The sequence below is a fragment of the Lineus longissimus genome, chromosome 12 (genome assembly GCF_910592395.1).
Source record: "Lineus longissimus chromosome 12, tnLinLong1.2, whole genome shotgun sequence".
Lineage (NCBI taxonomy): Eukaryota > Metazoa > Nemertea > Pilidiophora > Heteronemertea > Lineidae > Lineus > Lineus longissimus.
The window spans coordinates 12,713,724-12,735,834 of NC_088319.1; the positions used below are offsets into that span (position 1 = coordinate 12,713,724).

The 22,111-nt window shown below is 43.1% G+C and overlaps 2 protein-coding genes across 2 annotated transcripts; both read left to right on the forward strand.

Moving 5' to 3' along the window:
• The first annotated feature begins 161 nt into the window (after positions 1 to 161).
• On the forward strand, positions 162 to 22,074 carry LOC135496904 (ankyrin-1-like). The gene is made up of 2 exons (XM_064786475.1): positions 162 to 240; positions 18,618 to 22,074. The coding sequence occupies exon 2, from the start codon at positions 18,655 to 18,657 to the stop codon at positions 20,674 to 20,676; it is 2,022 nt and encodes a 673-aa protein (XP_064642545.1). The 5' UTR covers positions 162 to 240; positions 18,618 to 18,654; the 3' UTR covers positions 20,677 to 22,074.
• LOC135496988 (putative ankyrin repeat protein RF_0381) lies at positions 13,821 to 18,221 on the forward strand. Its single transcript, XM_064786599.1, has 2 exons — positions 13,821 to 13,851; positions 15,261 to 18,221. The coding sequence occupies exons 1-2, from the start codon at positions 13,844 to 13,846 to the stop codon at positions 17,173 to 17,175; spliced, it is 1,923 nt and encodes a 640-aa protein (XP_064642669.1). The 5' UTR covers positions 13,821 to 13,843; the 3' UTR covers positions 17,176 to 18,221.
• Positions 22,075 to 22,111: the final 37 nt, after the last annotated feature.

The window sequence follows — 22,111 nt, forward strand, 5'->3', positions numbered from 1 at the left end:
TCGATCCCAACCGGTCTCAATCTTCAAACGGCTGGTGGGATCGTCTGAGCAAGAGGACGTGGATCTGTCTTCGGTATGAGCTAGCTCATTCTCTGATAGCTATTCCGCAGCGCTTTCTATTGGGCCGTTCACCAGTTCCCCGAAGCATCGATCCCAACCGGTCTTATTCTTCAAACGGCTGGTGGGATAGTCTGGTGGAGTAGGACGTGGTGAATACCTTGAATGAACGCTGATCGACAGGTAGGTACATCAATTTCTACTCTATTTGTTGTGAGAATCTTTGATCAATCAATGTTTGGCGATATACGGTGAACGTGAAGAATGATGCTATTCACTGTCATACGATATATAGTATACTGATGAAAAATTGTAGAAGAATGTGCGTATCTGGAGCAATTTGTTGATCCTGAGTTGTGATAGTACGATATCTACATGTAGTTGTTTAATGCATATTCATATATAGTTACATGTAGTTGTTCTTTGGAGTTTTGAGTTTCGTTGCTACTTGTTTGGGCCTTGTTTGGGCGTTGTTTGGGCCTTGTTTGGGCCACAGGTTGTTGTTGTTGTTTCTTTGGGGGGGGGGGGGGTAGTTTGGGCAAGGCGTGCGCGTGTATGGTTGGGGAGGGGGAGGGGGAAAGTTATTTGATATCATCGTTTAATAGAATGTCACTTTTGCTGTTTTGGAGTGATAAGATTTTTGGTCGATTCGTAGACATGAAATCAGCTCACTCGGCTACCCTTTCTACATATCAATGGTTAAAGGCAGTCAGCCACCTGATGCATTCCTTCTGCTGTAAATGTTATGGGGCAATTAAAAGTAATTGGCTTAATTATAGAAGGGGGCGATTGAATCAGTATACCAGTGTTGAACAAATACCTTTGCCAGGTTTGGTTGCAGACATTCAATCATATTGGGGGCCGATTTAATTTGAATTCGTACATATCTGTATCTTTATAGATGTAATATATTTGCCAGGTTTGGTGGCAGACGTACTCGGTAAGACTTGTCGGGCAACTCTTGCGGAAATATATTGCTTCGCTGATCAGTAATTTGACTGTCTAGCCGACCCATTTCCATGGCAATTGCCTCAACGGGAACAATGTGTTGTTGAGGTGTTTCCAACGGCTTCCTCTAATACGATTTAACAGCGGAACATTTGAGATAACAAATCGCCAAAGCCATAAACCATTTAACCCTGAAGTTTTGAACTGGGAGCTAGGCATCATGAGGCTCTGGTTTTTGATACTCCCACGTCATATACGTGAGGCGGAGTATATTGAAAACAACTGGTGCCAGGATGAGAGCTACGAATGGAGTACTTCTGAGATCATTCAGAATGGCCATAAGCGTGCCCGTCCCCAGGCTTATCACCCGTGAATGAGAAGCGAAAGATGAAATATTTCTTTAAAAATACAAAATAGCTTTCCTTGATCAACTGAGCAGCTTATCTGAAGAAAATGAAGATGAGCGAGTGGCAATGATTTGAACATTGCTGTAAAAACCGAGTTAAAAAGGCATTCTTGACAAACCCGGCGGACCAAGCACATCTCTCCATTGTACATGAACAATATGATGAGAAGCGGTAAGATTGTCGGTATAACAAAATTGTTCCTCAATATTGGACTACCAACCTGTCCTGCATGACTGTGTGGGTGTTCCAAAGAACGCTAATTCACTTGGCGTAGAAATTTTGTTGGCGTTAAGCCCACCTGCACGCTGGACTTATAACGAAAAGACACGGTGAGATTGAGGAGTGGTTCGTATAGACCGCGGATGGAGAAGAAATTGGCTTCTCTGATGACTAGGCAAATTGAAGATGGGATGACAGTTAATCACGTTTGCACTTTTTTGAGAGCAGATCTGAATAGGCTGACGCTCCAGTGACGACTCGGGGTGGACGATCCGACACTGAGAAAATCTCCCAAAAAGCCTATTGCTTTTGGACTGATATTCTAGAATCTGTTGACCCCTGGACCATGGCCTACCATCTGCACTCTTGCCATCGTACTACGCAACCGTATGTTGCAGACAATATGGTTGTAAATGCCACATCGAGGATTAGGCTAAAACAAAATGCTTGGTCGGCTACATGAATCATCATACAAAGGTTATCATCAGGTCAAAGGGGTTATTCATCAAAGGTGCTGAGTTTTGATCAAGGCCGCGTTTGCTGAAATTGCAAGTCGACAAATGGCGATGTTGCAAAGAGATCATATCTTAATTGCTTGACGCCATGACAGAGATAATTATAGATTTGTGTTTTCACCAATCCCAAATACCAGTATATACACAAAAAATCTTTGAGTTTCTTCATCTGTTCATGGCCTGACTATCAATGCACTCGCTCATCAACTTCACTTCATGCCGTCATCCAAGTACCAGGAGATATTTCAATAAATATTTGCGTTACACTTGAAAATGCCATGGATCGATTGGAAGCTTCCGCATATCGTTATGTTGTACGCCGCGGAAGAAAGCAACACACCACTTTCCTCAATACCAGTTGCTTTGATTGTGCCTCAACTGGTGAAATCAAAGCAATAAAGCTACAAGCATCCATGGCATCATGTATTCCTCTGGGTTACGTCATAATAATTGCACAGCGAGCATGTCAATCTGATTAATGGGACGGAACAAATAAACCTTATGGAATCTCTCAGATTGACGTCATCATATCAAGTAGATTATTTTGTATTATGTATTATTTTTCGGTTTACCAGACATAAATACACACTATTTCATTGGATTTCTGACAACAGACAACGCGATATATCCACCCATTGTCAAAATACCACGCCCGTTCTCGGACCTGTCCTTATCAAAGCGACTTTTGCCAGAAGATTAAAATTTTATCAGTGTGCACACAGGGTTAATTACGTGTTCTACATCTACACGGCATGGTTAATGATCTCAAGGAGAACCGTCGATCATCTCAAGACAACAACTTGTCAATATTCTTGAATGATCACATGACACTACATATTACATGTTTGCGCCGGAAGCCGCTGATTGCTTGGCAACCGTCCAAGTTGTCAATGGTGTTGTCACGTTGCCATGGTGACTCTTTGCGGCGCCTAACTGAACTCGGGGCATGAGATGTACTCCTTGTTCGGGCCAAGAATAATATTTTGGATGTCCACACATGCATTTGGCGTCCATATAGAATCGATTGTTTCCTTCTTTAGACAGTCACGCACTCAGTGCACTATTTCCAGTTGACGTTGATGAAGATAGCCTAAATTTAATAAATACATACAGCTAAAAGAATTAAGATATTTATTCAAGGAGTCGTTCGAAATGTACCACATATTGCTCCACGCAAACTCCTTTTACTGATTTGAGGAAGGAAATGCTGAAGATTTATAATCATCAATAAAAAGTTATCAAGATTCTTTTGAATCGAATGGAGACTTCATACAAGCCTTCTTCGCTACTATTCAAACGCTGTTTTGCACAGCACCAGAAAGATTCTAAGAAACTCTGTGTTTCGACCACAGCGACATGCCGTTGTGAGTAATGACCTTGACCTCACTACACTATCACTCGAAAAGGGAAACAAGCATGCCGCTTTGACCCAGTTTCGGAATTTGACCTTGACCTCACTACAGCAGCATCATCATCATCATCATCGCGAAATAACAGAATTTATACCAACACAAATTTTACCCAAGTACCAAACATAATCAACTCTGTGTTATTTGATTCAATACTATAAATCTCCCTGACCGCATCTCATATTCTCACTCATGACATAGCAAGATGAAATCGGACTATAGCCGGCTAATAGAAAAGCCTCTTATTCTATAATTCATAAAGGGCTGCAATAATTTCTGTTTGCTTTCTTGCGAACTGGGTGTGTAGTGCGAATTGGATGGACGGAATTCGAAAAATAGAGCTACGGGAATTCGAGGAGGGAAATTGCATTAGATAATACCATCATAACAGAAGTTGCCATTACTCCTTGGATCTGAAGGGTGTTATCCCATTAGGTTGATATCACCACTTTTACAGATCGGTAATCAATTTTTGATATGGCATTTTTTATTCAGACTGTTTTTTTCTGGGATGGTTTTATATACTGGATTGAGTAGCCCTTGTATACAGATATTTTTGGTTTACACTCGAAACATATTTCATGAGAGTAATGGCATTGGATTAATATTACCACTTTTACAGAATTAGCTATGTATTCACGATACAACCTATTGATCATTGCGGTCTATCAGCCTAATTTGTTGAATGGCTCTTATATACAATTGACTTGCGCCAGCTCGGGTGGTGGAGAATACTAAGACGTCTCGTCTCAGCGGCCATGGGGATTTAGCGGAGTCCGGGGAAACTGCAGAAACTGCGGAAACTGTGGAAGCTTGTGAAAAATTTGACATTTGTAGTTGAATTGGATAAAGACTTCGTTGACATGAATTTCGACATTGCCGTTGTGTTGACAGTATGATATACATATACTATGCACACCCAGTTTCAGCGAAGATGCACGCATACTTACTGCATTACGGCATTGTATATAAGTACATTTCTATTTTACTGAGCCCCAACAAGTTAATTCGATCTTCCAGCCCCTTAACCGATTTCATACTAATAGCGTTACCACTTGAACATATCATTCGAAAGGTGAACTGCTTTGGTATGTTGCCGAAGCAACCAGTGGAATGATAAGTGAGCATTTTATGCTCCGAGCAACGGTTAGATAGGAAGGTGGTTCAGATCAGACATGAATCTGGATATTCGAATCACTCATACCGAACAGGCGTGTTATTTATCAGTTTCATTTGTGTTCTCGAAGGCCGCAAGCAGTCGACATAACGATGAACATGTATATCGGGTGTCCCAGAACAAAGTCTCACTTTTTGACTTGTAGTATCTCAGTTGGTTGAGTGTCAAATTCTTCGGAAATCACCAGCGACTAATTTTAGAAACACATGTTTTTTTCGAGACAACTGGTCCAGTTCAAACTCTGTTTAATGTGCCCACTGTCCTCTTCTGCCACTAATTCTATAAAAACGTGTTTTTCCTCCTTATCCTGAGATCCCCTTGTTGATTTCGTTTGACGATCATATCCCCTTAGAAGCAACTATCCCCTCCGGTCTTTGAGCTCGTCCTTTCCCCACAGAATATGACATTCTCTGTTTCCTCCAAACAAGTTATACAACCACGCAATATTTTGAGACACATTAATTTGCTGCCGACATTTACACAGAATCAATCTCTCGTGAAAGGAAGCGTCATCAGAGAGACTGAGTAATAATTACATCTCAATTGCGAATTAAACAAGTTTTATGGCAGAGTGGCCTCGTTCATTTCATTCAAGGAACAAAAAGGAAGGGTCTGCTCGATTTCAATTCTTTCTCTATTGGGAAAGAGTTGAGGCACTCCGTAGTTTGAAGTGTCACGCGAGATTTTGAAGTCTCGTCAAGGGTTGTGTCAGAACATAAGAAATCAGCACTACATGCACGGTTTTCCTTTGTTCTCCAAATGTACTTGTAGTCCATTAGTCTCTCACTTCTCAGCTATTCGGAATATCCATTTAATAATCGCCTATTTTCTCTGAGGTATTTAGCTGCTGACCGATAGCGATCAGTACCAGCAAGATTTAGTGTGTGCGTGCCATTTCCATTCAGTCGGTCATTGATCGAATCCCAGAGAGGATGCTTGCGGGGAATCGTGGCGCCAGGGCAAGTTGGTACCGCTTTTAATATCAGGTTTATTATAGACAAGAAAAAAGAGGTTACAGGAATTGGAATACTCGGCAGTGGCAGCAGTATTGCGGCACCAGACCGATCTGTTTTAGGATATGAACAGTTCTTGACAACTCGAAAAGCTAAATTGTGACTACGGTTCGAATCTGAAAACTGCACCGGTGAAGCAGGATTAAATGGTAGTTGATAAAGTATGGAATTAGTGAAACCTTGGAAACACTGATAAACCTTGGAATATTCAATGTAAACCATGGAATCACTGTGCAAATAGCGCGGGAAATCGGGTGCGTTCCTTCCACGATTTATACCCTCCCAACTGACAGTCTCGTCCCAGCTGACTTTATTATAGCAATTTGCCAGTTAGTTCAGAAGCCAACATTTTTAATGTGGAGGATGACGTCATCAATTGGCAACGCGCTGTGGTCGTTAAAATATTTTATTTCTCTTCAATGGAAGCAAAAATTAGTTTTTATGATTGTTTTGTATTCCATAGACGATAAAGTATTATGCTCGGTACTAGATGCACGAGATCATAGGACAAACACACACACGTGAATAAAACAACCCGCTTAGAACTGGTGACGTCACAAAGATCTCTGCATCCCTCGATGCGTACTGGAAGATGTAAGAAATCGCTCACGGCGAAGGAAATTTTTCATCCGCAAACTTCGGTAATAAACATACATGACTAGGCTTCTTTTATTCATCGTTTGTTATAAAATATCAGTCAATCATAGACAATTAGGCCTAGACATAGTCGTCAACCTTATCCATGCATAATGCATGACAGGCCCCCAACTTCCCAAGCAACTCGTCTGACCGAAAAGGCCCCGTGTGGTGGTGGCGTATTTATAAGCGGAGCGCTATTGGTCCATATTATGGGTGTGTGGTGGGCGTGTCTATACTGTCTTCCCATATTTGGGAGATCAGTACTGTACACTGGAGGCGAGGTACAACTGGGTTGTTTTAAAATATAGACTATTGAATCGGATATGCGACAGATTTCTAAATTACCATAAAATTCCGATCTGATCATGTAAGAATAAGCTCCAAATGTTGATTCGTAACCACGTTAGGTTCGAATGGCATTATTTCATGTTTTTATGCATTTTTAGGACTGATTCCAAGGTTTATCACTGGTTCCAAGGTTTCACTGATTCCAAGCTTTATCAACTACCGGATTAAATGCTTCGACAGGGCGCCTTGAAAATGCTGCTGGAGGAGAGTGCTAAATGGACGTGCTAAAAGCACAGCAGACGACATCTGAGGCAGCGATTCAACCAATCGTAATCGATAATTATATTTGCTCCTGAACTGTCCTCTTCATCATTGTTATCGTTATCTCTCTTCCAGTTTGACGCGCCATATAAACATTCTCATAATATGTTGTCTGTCCAGTGCTGTGCACGTGAAATGACTACTGATGCAAGAAATTCGTGAGTGCAACTTTTCAGTATTTCGGTGTGATATCCAGTGTATTATCAGCAGTGTATGACCGGTCATACACCACCGGCTGCTATGTGTTTCGGGATCTGCCTCGTTGAAATTACTCCGGCTACTGATGCAAGAAATTCGTGAGCGCGACCACTAGAATGTAATTCTCGGTGTAATATCCTGTATATTATCAGCAGTGTGCTACAGTGTATTATGTGTCACATATCTAACAATTAAACCTTTCTGGGAGTCTCCCCTGATAACTCATCATTACCTTCCTATTGGCTGCCCCGGAGAGGCAGAATTTAAGAACACTTCTTATTGGACTATAGGCGACCGGATGTCATCGCGCCAAGTTCGGCTTCGGAATTCTTTCCAAGCCTTTGAATGGAGTCTGTCGGTTTAATCAAGTTGCCCTTACGTCGCCTCTCTGGCCCCAAACGGAAGTATGCCGATAAACCCATAACTTGTCCAAGCAATCCTCCCATATTATCATCAAGCTCAGCACTTAAGATCCGTAATCTTATATCATATTGCCGTTTCTGATACGGAACAAACATTTTCGGTACTATATGTCTTTAGTATATTTTGGACATCGCTCCATCTAAACCCCTGCGCGTGAGTTGCCTTTATGATTGCCTGCTAAATGGCCAAGTTCATCCCTGGAAGTCATCGACTATGGTAACCGCCACTATTGGAACGTCACACTGCTCCTTTAGCTGATTGCTACTGAATGGTGCAATCAGGTGGATTACCATCTGAGGGGGTCTTATTATGCGTGTCATTATCACTTCGTCGCTGAAGGCTAACTCCTTTATGCCAGCGATGTATAGCGACGTATAGCCGAAGCTCGAAAGTGCCTTTAGTTCTATCGCTCCATATATAGCGGTTGATATGAACCAAGTATGAACTAAATATTTTTTCACATGTCTAGCTTATTATTAACTTCAGTCAGAGTGTAACTGGCGTCCATGCACGGTTCCGTAACTTCATTTCACAACAGGTGACGTTGAATCTCATATCCAAAGTATACCTTCACCTTCAATTACCAAACAGCTTGACGTTTTTTCTTACAACTGGTTTCAATTACAGTACACATTTCTCTACAATGGGAAATTCCATCTTTTTCATATGACGAGGTTTATTTAGCCCAGTCTCTGAGATCAGAGTGCAAACCCTGGGTACCGTCTTGTAATGCTTCCCCATTTTATTACTTCTTGCTTCTATTTTATAGTGCGGAGTAGAAGACAATTAAGGTTATTTTACATCTCAATCAATCCCCAATTAGGTATCATACACTAGAGTAACTCTGTGCGTAACATACACAATTAATCAGAAATTGAGCGTAACACAGATTAGCGCAGCCAATCAGGCGTTAGCTAATCTTTCAGCCGATTCCATCTTTCAAAGCAAAATGATTCAAGATGGCGGCCAGTGTTTGCAGAGTCACGGGATCACGAAGTCACGCGATTGCGCAGGAGCTACATGTATCTCCATGCCTGTATCTGATCTCTAATAATTTCTTGAATATGGAGGTCAGCATCACGTGACATCCATGCTGGTATAAACTGTGGTCTTCTGTTTTGGTACTCGGGACGGTCGAGATTTCAATTTGTATATGAGGTATAGGAGTAAACAAAACCTGAATCTCAAGATCCATCATATCCGGAGGTGGACAGTCAAAGTCTTAACGTAAACAACTATTTGGGATGAACTGAAAGAGATGTCCTATTTGGGAATACTTAACGTGAACGTGTGATCGGTGCTTTTGAACAACCGGGCTCAGTATATCCATCTATACATCAGAATATCACATACGTCCAGTTTTAAAACTTTTAATGTACACTAATTTGTCACAGAAAAAATTAACACTTGACAAATGTAAGTACGAAATACACTCTTATTCCTCGGCAACGCTTACGCGGTTTATAACAAAATTACTGTTGTTTCTCAGCGACACTCAATGAACGGACATCAGGGTGAATCACTATGATCACAATCTATTGATAGTGCATTGATTACAAACATAGGATAGTAAAGAGATGGTGATTAATGGGGATGTACCGTGAACTTGATGTTATTCATTCAGCCGGCCAGTCACGCCGATTGCACCCACCCACTCGACGAGCGCTCGGCACACGGAGGCAGCAGGACTGGTTGGGTGAAGACGTGCTCTTGCTCCTTTCATAAATAGGCAGGTTTCGCAACAGGGTTTGCAATAATGACAGACACAGATGAGAGCCTGTCATACATGTACATATACTTCCTTATAGTAATACACGCTGTCTTTATATACAAATAATTCAACTGAATAATTCCTCTTCTGTTTAGGAGAATGTATAGGCGACTTCACTGTACATTTATTTCAAAAGCGGACAAATTTTCTCATACGATCAGTCATTTAAAAGAGTAAACCCAACCAACCATTGAATTGAACTAGTACATATGTGTTTCATGCCAACACAAAGAATAAGTATTATTTTTTGGAAAGGTTCATTTTTCTTACGACCAGTTTCCATAAGATTTGTTTCAGGGCACGGGCATCACGTTTTCGGTGTCTCAAAATCCTTCAACCTTCTATAGCGGTTGATTGTCCAACATAGACAACAATTCATCCCCTCGTTCCTTCTTCTTCCTTTCATGCCAAAGTTTTTTCGCTGCTGATGCAAATACGATAAATGTTACGACGGTGGCGCCAATGGCGGCGAAAATTCCGGGAACCACCAGCAGGAACATCATCTGCAGAATGTACGCAAACGGAATCTGCATGGTTCTCGCAATCGATACCAAAGCCGCAGTTTCGTATTTGAGCGCCAGCGTTTGCAGAATTTGCGCCAGCGCCGTTGCAGAGGCTGCGGAGAGAAGCCAAACCCATTGAATGAACTCCGCTGGGAAACGCCATTGCCCAAGCCCTGACGTTAGACATATTCCGGAAAGGATCAAGACGGCGTTAGAATGCGATACTATGGTTGCTGTGGGTACATCAGGAACCTTCCTCGTGAACGTGACGGCAAAAGCGCATCCAATGGCCGCCAAAAAGGCCAATATACAGGCCCAAGTACGTGAGATTCGTTTGATGAAGAAATCGGAATCTGAACTGCAGTTGGCAAATTTTGCGCCAATATTCCGTTCACCAATCCTCACGAAAAAGAACGAATCGTTCCTTGTGAGATCCTTTGGGGCAGGAGTAGTGACGTTCAAAATTCCGTTGAATACATGTTCGTTTCTATTGTATACGTCATCTGTTATGTTGCTGAACGAAGTCACATTAGTGTAAACTTTACTAGCGGTGTTGTTGGTCGAATTACTCACTTGATTGTCAGTTGCGTTGCCGCAATCACTTTCTGTAGCATGACCAGTCAGAAGATTCGTTAGAAATGGTGGCTGCACAGCAAAAACAACGCCGCAGACGATGACCACCATCATCAGCCCATCCAGCCAATCACAACGCTCCTTCAAGAAGACACGTCCTAGAATCCCTATGATGATTGGATACGTGAAAAAGATAGCAACAACGTCTCCGGCGGACAGATTCCTCAATGACACGGCGAATAGGTTGAAATCTAGCGTGAAACAGGCCGCGATGGCCCAGACCCACGGGTTCTTCCAAGCGACCAGTGGTTTCTTCTTCACCAGGCAGTAGGCAGATATGACAACAAACGCAAGAAACGAACGCAGGCACGTGATCTCCTGTCCATCAATTGATGTGATGAGCTTGATACAGATCGCACAAAGGGCATAAAACAGAGATGACAGCGTGCCTAATATTACACCGATGGTTGGAATACATTCTAGATAGTCCAAAATTTCCATTTTAAACTTGGCTTCCAAAGCGATTTTGAGGATCAAGCAGCAGCGCCGAGACACGTCGGACAACAAGGTAAATATGCAACGAAGTGACCAGTTTTTGTTGTTGTCTGATGACCAGGGCGAGTTATTTGTTGTCAGATTAGTTCTTGGAAGGGCAGTTTTCGGTAATACGGAAAACGACCTTACCCTGTCGAAACAGAGCAATCACACAGCCCAGGTTATTGCGCAAGGTGTAGGAACGTCATAAGTATTTGAACTGCAACAAGCATACACCCTTGCCTGGCATCACAGGTATAACAGGCAGCTTTCGGAAAGCACGAATGTATGTGGTGTCATCAAGTCTAAGGGTTAGAGTCAGCTTTAGATATTTGAGATGATTTGTCTAACATTGGTGTCACTTCGTTCGTGAGTTCATGATCAGAGGTCTTGTGATCGTTCCAGAGCCTCCTTGCACTGAATGCCATGGCTCCCAGCGTTACGATTGCAGCACCAATAACTGAAAAAACACTTGGAAATATTTTAAGAAAAGCAAGCTGTAGGATATAGGTAAATGGAATCTCTGTGGTTCTGGCAATTGATACCACAGCCGCAGTTTCGTATGTTAGGGCAAGAGTTTGAAGCATCTGCGCAAACAGAGTTACAAAAGCGACGGCTACCAGCCAGACCCATGGGAGTGGATCAGTGGGGAAGCTCCATTCTCCAAGGCCTGAAGTCAGTCCTATCCCGGCGATGGCCAGAACAGCGTTTGAATGCGACGTTATGGTGGATACGGGAACGTCTTTAACCATCCTTGTCATGACGACTATCAAAGCCGAGGCGATGGCCGAAAACATGGCCAGAAAACAAGCCCACGCATGCGGTATTCGGTTGATCAGCAAATCGGAAGTAGCCGGAGGTGAAGGTGGCGAACATTTATTGTCGAACAGTTGTATTACTCTGAATGTTTCTATAGAAGCCAACGTGATATTTTCCACTCCAGCAGTCTCTTCAGAAGACATTGAAACATTTCCACGATGATGCAACAATGCGAAACCAGTGACATCATGAGTATTGTTCAATACGTAGCCTTTACTGCTGTTGACGTCATCGGTATAGTTGCTGAACGCATTTCCATCCCCGCCAGTGATGTTTTCGAGGCTACTTGAGGGCGATGAACACGAGTTACCCATTGTCGGTTCACCCAAGAGGTGTTTCAGAAATGTCGGCTGCACAACAAAAACGACTCCGCAGATAATTAACAGTGTCATCACTATGTCGAGCCAATCAAACGGCTCCTTCAAGAAAACACAGGCAAGAATCTGTACGAAGATCGGATAAATGAAAAAGATGGCTACTGCATCGCCGGCGGGGATGTTTTTCAGTGCCACAAGGAATGGGTTGAAAAGGAGAATGTAGCCAAAGGCGATGGCCCAGACCCATGGGTTCTTCCATGCAATCAGACTGGTCTTTTTCACCAGGCAGAAGGCACCAGCCACTAGCAACCCTATAAAAGAGCGCATGCACGTGATCTCGAGTCCGTCCATTCCAGAGATGAGATTGATGCTGATCACAGAGAGGGCGTAGAACAGAGAGGATAGTGCTCCAAGCGCGGAGCCGATGGTTCGAATACATACTTGGTTCTCTTGGCAGACCATCTTTGTTCCTTATCCGGATCGAGTTGTGACTACAGCGTACTTCTATTCTATCCTACTATATACAACTTCTCGTCGTTTCTGGCAAGCAATGCCCCCCATATCATCAAATAATAATAATATAATTATAAGCTTACGATGTCAAGTTGATCAACTGCCGCGACCACAACCTCAATGGAAAGGCCACAACCATAATCATATTACATGTATTTCATTTGTTATCATTCATTCACCACCTGTTGTGGCAGGGACAGCCGCCAGGCGATTAAATATTTTCTACGGGCACTTTAAAGGTAGTTCTGGAATCCCCGACACTGGATGGTCAAACTCATAATCAATCCAACTCAGTTCATGTGATCAATAAACACAACTCCTGCTGCATTGTTAGTTCGTCCCTGATCTTCCATCGGTCTGGGAAAGGACAAGAACTCATCTCAGTTTGATAGTCGGGTCTGCTATTCAGCCCACTTCAACACTTGCCCAGACGACAGATACAGAATTTTCCCTCTACAATCACAGCGTTTTATGACTCGTTCCCTTCATACACATACTGAATAAGCATCGCCCCCCAGGGGACTAGATACCCCATCTCCTCCTAGTTATATCAGCAGCCCACAGAAGGCCCAATCAATTGATGGGTCGACTGGGGTGACTGTAACTCCCTGGAGCGCAATTAATTGATGGAATTGTGGAATGTGCAAATACTCCTGGGAGTTGGTTAATTTCGCTGACGTCGATTTCTCCGTAGTTTTCCTTTATTTGTTGCTTAAAGCTGAACTGAACACATTCGGTGCATGACCAACTTAAACGATCCATCAAACAATCAATTCACTCAGGTGCCCTCGAACAGTAACTTTTGCAAGTCAAGTGATATTGTGATGTTTGTATGTAACTGTGTTATTGAAGTAAACTAAACATCAGCATGAAATTTTTCAGAGCAAAGGGCGTAGACCGCTTTCAAAGTAGCTTAGATTCCCGGTTTTGAATTTCTTTTGAAAAAAAACCCACTGTAGTTTCAAACTGGTAGTTTCAAAAAGTCTTCATTTCCCCTCAGGAAAAATTGTCTGAATGCATGCCCATCCGACCCTGCCCTTCTCATATCTAGAAGCAATAAATTAATCACAAAGCCATTCAATGAGCCACTGCGAAACAGACGACATAAATTTAGCGTCCATTGATCGTTTTGTCACGTGCCGACAGCCTCGATCTCGAATTTACAAGATGGCGACGGAGAGGTAAAGGCGGAAACCAGGATGCGAAGGTAGGCAAATTGAAAGTTATGAAACAATGAACATCGAATCAGTTTAAATTCTGTTTTTCAATTGTACGAGAAAACTCAACCGCAAATGGCGGTGTCTCTTCGGTTGCTAGGGTAAATCCTGCGACCCTGGCCATCCAGCTCTCATGGTGATACAGTGGATACGGCTGTAGCTACAAGCATAACAGGGGCTCGCATTGCTATCGATTTTTGGTGATGATGAGCTGCTGTGTATAGATCTAGAAATTGCGTTTTTCAAATGATCTGAGTGAGAATTTACCAAGCGGTTACCGTGGAAATGATGGTTTTCCTTCTGAAATGACGAGTAAACATGGTTTCTAGTTCGAGTCGGGTGCACTTTTGGTTCTAGGCAACGGTTTACTATCAATACGACGTTAAAGTGTTCTTTTAAGCAAAGAGAGTAATATGTAACTGGTAAACTGGGCTACTTATGTGGTATCAAAGCGTTATTCTTCCCCAAAATCAGTTTTTCTAATCGATTACTGGTATTCCATTTGCAAAATTATCATGCAAATGGTGATGTTGTGTATAGCATTCCCTGGTGGGTCAACGGTGCTGTTTTCTTTCAAACCTCTGGATGAAACGAACCATGCCTAGCACAATATACCTTCCCCAACCCACATCTCATCGCTCTGGCATCTGTCTTTCTCAAAATTGTAAGATGGTGGGGTAGTCTCTTATGGTTTTAAAGGACTCTATATGATATGTAGTTACCGTATCATTATTTTTAACACCAGCGTGATATAGCGAGTGCTCAGAGTTCATCTTCCATGACATTTCACCAGTAACGCAATTGGTCTCCATGTATATCGTCCTTTTTTATATCATTTGCCATAATCGATATATACCAGTGTATCGATCAGAGCCGTTAGCTCTGTTTCTGATAGTAAGACGACCCGCCCTGTTATCTGATTCAGGTACATTTCTGGTGAAAAGTAAATAAATAAGTTTTTTTCTCTATGCATCACCTAAGGTTGAAATCCTAGTATGTTATTCTCCAAACTCATGGCAATTTTCCATATTTGAAATAATTGGTTGGTGTCAAGATATCGTGAAAATGTCACATTTTCAAAACATAATTAAAGGTATTGGTTATATCTTGATTTTTTTCTTCGAAAATGTATCTGAGTATAGTTGTATGTAATATTGGAGGAAATGTGTAGTGTTGAATAACATGTGCGCCCATAGGCATTGCATACTCTTCCAATCGAAAAGACTAGGCTGACCGAGTGGCTATTACTTTTGACTGAGAGTGTACATTCTTCGAAAAAGTGAGCTGTTTAGTGCACCTAGCCCATTTCAATACAAACAAATATTCATCAAAGAGGTTGGTCATTGATGGTCGACTGAGTCATGTCGGAGCCTGTATCTTTATATCTTCTTCTTTGTAGGTCCCAAGCAGCCTTCGAGGACGCCCGGATCTTCCTCTCCCCGCTTCACTACGCGGTCTCAAACGGGGACCTCGCCCGCGTCAACGACCTGCTCGAAACGGGGTCGGACGTCAATTACATCGGGATCGGAAGAACCGCCCTCCACTATGCCTCCGAGACCGGGAACCTCGACATCGTCGAAGCTCTTCTCGGCGCCGGCGCGAACATCAGATCTCTCACCATCGAGTCGCATGGGCCGGGCCGAAACGCCCTGCAGATTGCCTACAGGCACGGCCACACCGAAGTCGTCCGGAAACTCATTCAGCTTGGAGCATCTGTCGAACGGATATCGCTACTCCATCTTAGTTTGTTGTTGTATGACGTAACTACGGTTGACGAGATTCTACGAGAGTGGAAACGTGATGTCAATCTGCGGGACTGTTACAATCAGACGTCATTGCATGTCGTTGCAAAGCAGGGCTTTATCACATTGGCGAGAAAACTTCTTCAAACTAACGTCTGTCACCATACGGTGAATGCCTACGACTGCGATGGCATGACAGCATTTTCTTACGTCATCAACGCCAGGGAACGCCTGCTTCGAAAGAGGACTGCAGCTGCGGAAGCTGCAAGTGACAGCGATGCGCCCAGGGAGCTCCCGAGTTATGAGGAACTGATGGGCAGGGGTGCCAATGACGTCAGGATGTGCAAAGAGGATGGATATATCACATTTCTGAAATTATTGTTGGATAATGGTGCTGATGTTGGCTTGGAATTGGATGACCAGGGCTTCGGTCTATTACACAAGGCCGGTGAGAGCGGGGACATAGAATTAGTAAAGTTACTTCTTGAATATGACACGACGACACTTGAAAGTGCAGCGAATATGCTTGAAAAAACGGCTCTGTATTGCGCATGTGAGAGTGGCCATGAGGACATCGTTCGAGCCTTGTTGGAAAAGGGCGCCAACCCGAATCCAAAATTTGACAAATATGGCCGCTTACACATTTACCCGCTAGACGTCGCTGTGCGCAGGAATCAGTATTCGATGGTTGAAATGCTGCTTAGTAGTGGCGCAAAAACTGACGTATTTGATCCAGATGACGGGAACGCCCCCATCCATGTGGCCGTTATCAACCAATCAAATGACATTGTTGAGTTGTTATTGACGCGAGGGGCATCGCTTGACATCCGCAGCAAATTTGACAAAGAGACAATTCTACACTTGGCATGGAAACACAACAACATGGCCTTGTTTGACAACCTTCTCGACAATCACCAAGGAATCATGGACAAAACAAACAAACAGGGGCAGACGACATTTCTATACGTCCTCACCGATTTCATTCAGGGTAGATTTCATCAATCGACAATCACAGAACGCTACCTCACTCCACTCAGAGAGCTTATAAACCACGGCTGCCTATTACTGAGCCCGAAACAACATAGGTGCAGGCTGAACGTCATGAACGTAATATCTGACGTGTACAATCAAGAGAACCACGATAACCTCGGTCATGACGTCACTCGGTTCCTCCTCGGGGCAGCATCGGGAAGGTTCGAGTCTCTGGATGAGAAATTTCTCATCGATCTCTGCTTCTTCAGGAACGTCGACCTGCTCAAGTTCTGTCTGTCATGTGGGTATAACCTGCACAAAACAAACGCCAGGGATTCAGAGTTAGTCGCTGTTGTTGATCGGAAGCCCAGGACGCTCAAGGAGCAATGTCGGCTGGAGGTACGACGGGTGTTGTTTAGTGTTCAGGACATAGAAATGGAAAAAGAAGAGGAACACGCCAGAAGGTCATTCAAACGTTTTGTAAATGCTTTCCATCCCCGAAAGAAGCGAATTGGGCATGCGCGAAGTCTGCAGTTCCGAAGAGTACAGGAACTTCCGGTTCTGACCGATGATGTGAAAAACTATGTGGCATTTCAATAATTGTCCTGGATTATACTAGTAACCGGTATTCACTTCAGGAATATATTGAAATAAAATGTATATCATGCCATACACATGTCATAGATGAAGCATATTTGCCCGGAGTTTACCGTGAAAATAGAGTCAGTGCCGTGAAAATACAATCAGTAATGCCAAGTAAACGCAACCAAGGAAGAAGGTACATGCATATTGGTGTAAGGTTACATGTATCTTGGCGTTCTTGCGGATTAACTAAAGATGAAAACGCCAAGATAGCACAAACGTCAAAAGTGACGTAACTTGTTTTAAACATCCGAATCGAATAGCACTGGGTTCGAGTAATTTCAAAAATATCGAGCGTGTCAAATTCGGTAGGCTACTGTTAGTGGTAATTATGTCTTTTACCCCATTTCAAACAAGAAATGCTATGATAGGACAGCGCGGATTACAATCATTAGTTGTGAGCAGGGTTTTTGGTGAAACAACCAATACCTCCAGCGTCTTATCAATTTCTATTCTAAACACCTCACCTAAACACTGAAGTGGTTTTTTTATTGCTTTAGTATTTTTCACCAACCAACTGCGGTTACGGTTGCCTAACGACAATCACTGCCACCAGAACGAGGCACAGTGCTCATACACTGTAAACTATACATCGTAACCACGGGTCTCTATACCACATACCGTAATCCGCCACCGTACAGTATAGGGATGATAATTAGTCGTATTGCTTTCTTCGGCGACTGGCGAGGAAAACATTAAAAATGTGCCTCTTGTAAGGATAGTAAAAATATTATAATAGCTCAATAGTCGATGGTAGTAATTGTGATTTAGCCGACTGGCTGTCGGGTCTTCTCTGCATCATTGGTGACCTCTGGATAGATCATTATCTCATGGTGCCGTTTATGGATAGAGTGAGTGGGTTCGACTGAAATTCCACCAAACGATTGTCATTTGAAGTAGGCTAATTGTGATATATTCACTCATGGTACTGGATAGATAGGTTATTTTGCATGCTTGTAACGTCTTTCGTACAGTGCACATTTACACGCGTTGATAAAATTTGAATAAAGGTCTTCTTTGACGAAATGGCTTTCTTTGTTATCACAAACTACAGTGTTCTGGTATTCCATGATTTTTTGGAACCGAGATGTTAGAAAATTATCATTGGAGAAACACAATTTCACTTTACTCTTGTTGTTGGTCAGTTCTCGACCATGAAGGTGAAGATTGGGCGCCAAACTGAAAGTCTCCTTAATGACCTCTCGTGGTCGTCTTGTCTACTCTTGGTACCCTTTTTGTCTTGTTTTACTATCAGTCCGGCTATTCAGTCAGCCCTGTCACTAGAGAGAGTATGCCGCTGGTGATGTCGATCAGTGTGATTCTTACATTAAGGCTAAACTGTCTTAAAGAGTTCCCCTTAAATGTATCTCTTAATATTTGTTGTTTTCCTGTCGTTTCAGACTGGCCTCCCCAGAAAAGGTCGGCGCCTCCGCCGAGATGACCAATCTCTTTAGCCCAGATCTCCAGTACCAGGGCTGGTCACCCCTCCATTTCGCCTCCGCCTACGGAGACCTCTGCCGGCTGAAACAACTACTGGGTGATGGCGCAGATCCCAATTACATGACACCGGGAAAGACACCACTGCACTGCGCATGCGAAACCGGAAACTTACAAATTATTGAAGCTCTCATCGAAGGTGGCGCGGATCCGAATGCTTTGACATTTGACCCGGAAAGAGAAGGAATGTGTCCGTTGTATATCGCGTATATATTTGGCCACAAGCATATTCTGAAAAGATTGATGCAACTCGGGGCAAAAATGAACAAACAGATTACGGAGTTGCATTTGGCTGTCTTGTTCTCTGAATTAGACAACGTTGACGCCATTTTGAAACGCGAAACTACAGACGTGAATGTACGGGATTATGACGAAAAGACACCTCTCCACGTGGCAGCAAAACATGGCCTTTTTAGCGTTGCTAGCAAATTGCTTCAACCAGATGCGTGCGCAGTGAATGTATTCGATAGAGGCGGGAGAACCCCGCTTGATTTTGTGGTCGAGCACAGAATCAAGCAGATATTCAAGACAGATGTTGAGGAGAACGAAAAGCCGCCCCCTCCGGTTGAGACGAGGCCGCGAAGTCTGATTGGCACGCCCAAGAAATCCAACATCCTCAGCTCAAACCCTCCGCTGGTAGACAATCATCAGATTACCCCTCCATACAAGACATACTTAGACAAGGAATCAAAAGACGTCATCATGTGTATGTCGAATGGCTACATGAGTTTCATCAAGCTCATGTTGGAAAAAGCTGACATCAAACGTGAAAGAGATACTCGGGGCTATAGCCTCCTTCACCGAGCAGCAGACGCCAGTGACTTTTCCCTTGCAAAGCTCCTGGTCGGTCATGATAGGTCCTGTATTGATGACATCACAACTATTGAAGGGAAAACAGCCCTTCATTTTGCATGCGACAGGGGTAGTGAGCGCCTTGTAAAGTTTTTACTGGACAGTGGTGCATCTGTGAATGTTTTGACGGACAGGGATGTGACGCCATTGCACCTAGCCATCAGAGGTAAACACAGAGATATCGTCAAGAAATTGTTAATGAAAGGGGCTGAGACAGACGTCATTGACTCATACAGAGGCCACACCCCTATCCACTCCGCTGTCATCAACAATGCTAATGATGTTGTTGAACTTCTCTTGGCACACGGCGCAAATATCGACATCCGGGAGCGGTGGAATAAATACACCATCTTACATCTTGCGTGGAAAAGCGATAACATGGCCCAAATCGATAACTTATTGGAGAACCACTTGACAATCATGGATGCAGCAGACGTAAATGGCCTCACCACATTTTTGACAATTGTTTATGATTTCGTCCAGGCCGAGCCCTCTTCTCCGAGGACGTACAACAAAGCAAAATACGCTGCGCCTCTGATGAGTTTAGCCAATCATGGCTGCCTCCTGTCCAGTTCACTTTTGGCAGTTTATCAGAAGAACCCCACCATTCACGTCACGGATCTAATCTTCGATGTTTACTGCAAGGAAAACAGGGACAAGATCGGTCATCACCTGACAATACTACTCCTCGGTATCGCTTGCGGAACCTACGACACCATAGATAAAAAATTAATCCAGGAACTGTGTTATTGTCGCCATATTGATATGTTACGTCACGTCCGGGTGTGCGGTTTCAGAAGCTTCAAGCGGAAGGAGCTCCGCAACATCAAAGATGCCGGTTTAGTAGAAATTGTTGACGCTGAAGTCCTTAACTTGAAAGATATGTGCAGACTGACGGTCAGACGTCTGCTTTTGGCTGTTCAAAATGTGGATTTGGGGAAATCGGAGAATGGAACCCGCGGCCCTTTTCATCGTCTGCTGCAGAAGTTCCCGCATTTTTTAAAGCGTCGAACTCCAGAACGTAGCCTACAGCTCTGGCGGATTCAGGCACTTCCTGTTCCATCTACAGTCAAGAGATTCTTGTCCTTCAGTATGTATCCTGAGCAATAGCTTTATTGATTGGACTAGCTTGGTTAAACTTGCTGAGGCCGACTGATGGGGAAACTGAAAGTACCTTTGCGAGAAGGACTCTTCGTAAACTGCTCTTGACGATTATGATGGTGTCGCGAGTTAGTTCATCAACATTCGACCTTTATCTCACAATAATTGCATGTCAACATGTCACATTCACATCATTTTATCTTCATTCATACGCATACACTTGTCACAGATGTCCGTTTTCTTTATATATCTTCAAATGTTTGGTTCAACCCGACAATTGTAAAAACAGTAACTTCACTCTGATTTGGAAAAAGACCACCATGTTTGACCTCAACACAAAGGTGTTCAAACACTTCTTTAAATATATTTTTGCTCATGCCGATCCACCGTCGTTGTGCGTACACTATCCTTCACCGCCCATCGGCCGTTACGGGCTGTTACTTTATCGGTAGTCTCCCTGCATTCCCTTCCTTTCTCACGCCTCCTCTGTCGCGACAACACTAACATTACACTCACTCGTGGTTGTCGCACGAGAGACGCACTGAAAGCCATCATAATTGAAGACCACGTGTTCAATGAGTAACAGTTCCAGGGATCCTGACCTGACCCAAATGCACAGTGCATTTTGTATATAAGAAGTGTAACCTGATCCGAAGGTTGGCACTATCGATTCAGGCCGTCATTCAATTACTCGTGTCGAGCAATTTGATTGGCCACCCGTTTATGATGAGGCGTCCGACAGATTACCTGGCGGGAGTTATCGGTGGTGAAAAGAGGAGACTTTAGGACTGATATTCACCGCCGATAAGTCGGCATGTTTTTGCTTTGAATATCATCTTTATAACCACGATTAGAAGTTTAAGGCAACATGGAGATACTGCATTTTACCATTGTCACGGCAATACTGCCTGTATCTCAGTTAATACGTTGAATACGTCCTAATTTTCATATTCAATAGGCACATCTGATAAGCATTACACTCAATGATAGAAAACTCTGCGATGGGATTTGATAACAACTAGTTTTATTTACAAAATCAACGACATCAGCAATCAATTTGACAAATCAACATGTGCACAAAGGTATAGATACCGTTATAAGCACAGTGCAGAGTATCAGTAGAATTTTACTTTTGTTTTTTTAATACATCTCAGTTTCACATAAAAATCATTATGCCATGACCATGCATGCATTCACTGAACTAAAAGCAAAGAGGTTTGTTTCGATGCTTCAGTTTGTTTTCCGGCTATTTTTCAAATAAATCACTTCAATCGACCAGTTTATTTCAGAAAGGTATTTTCTCTCATCTTACAATCATTATTACGTCCCATAGGATAGCACACAGGAGGCATTCTAATTCTCCTAATTATAATAGGTCTACCATAAATCTATAACTCTAAAAGGTCACACAGGAAAATCTAAATGATGCCATTTCCCTACGCCC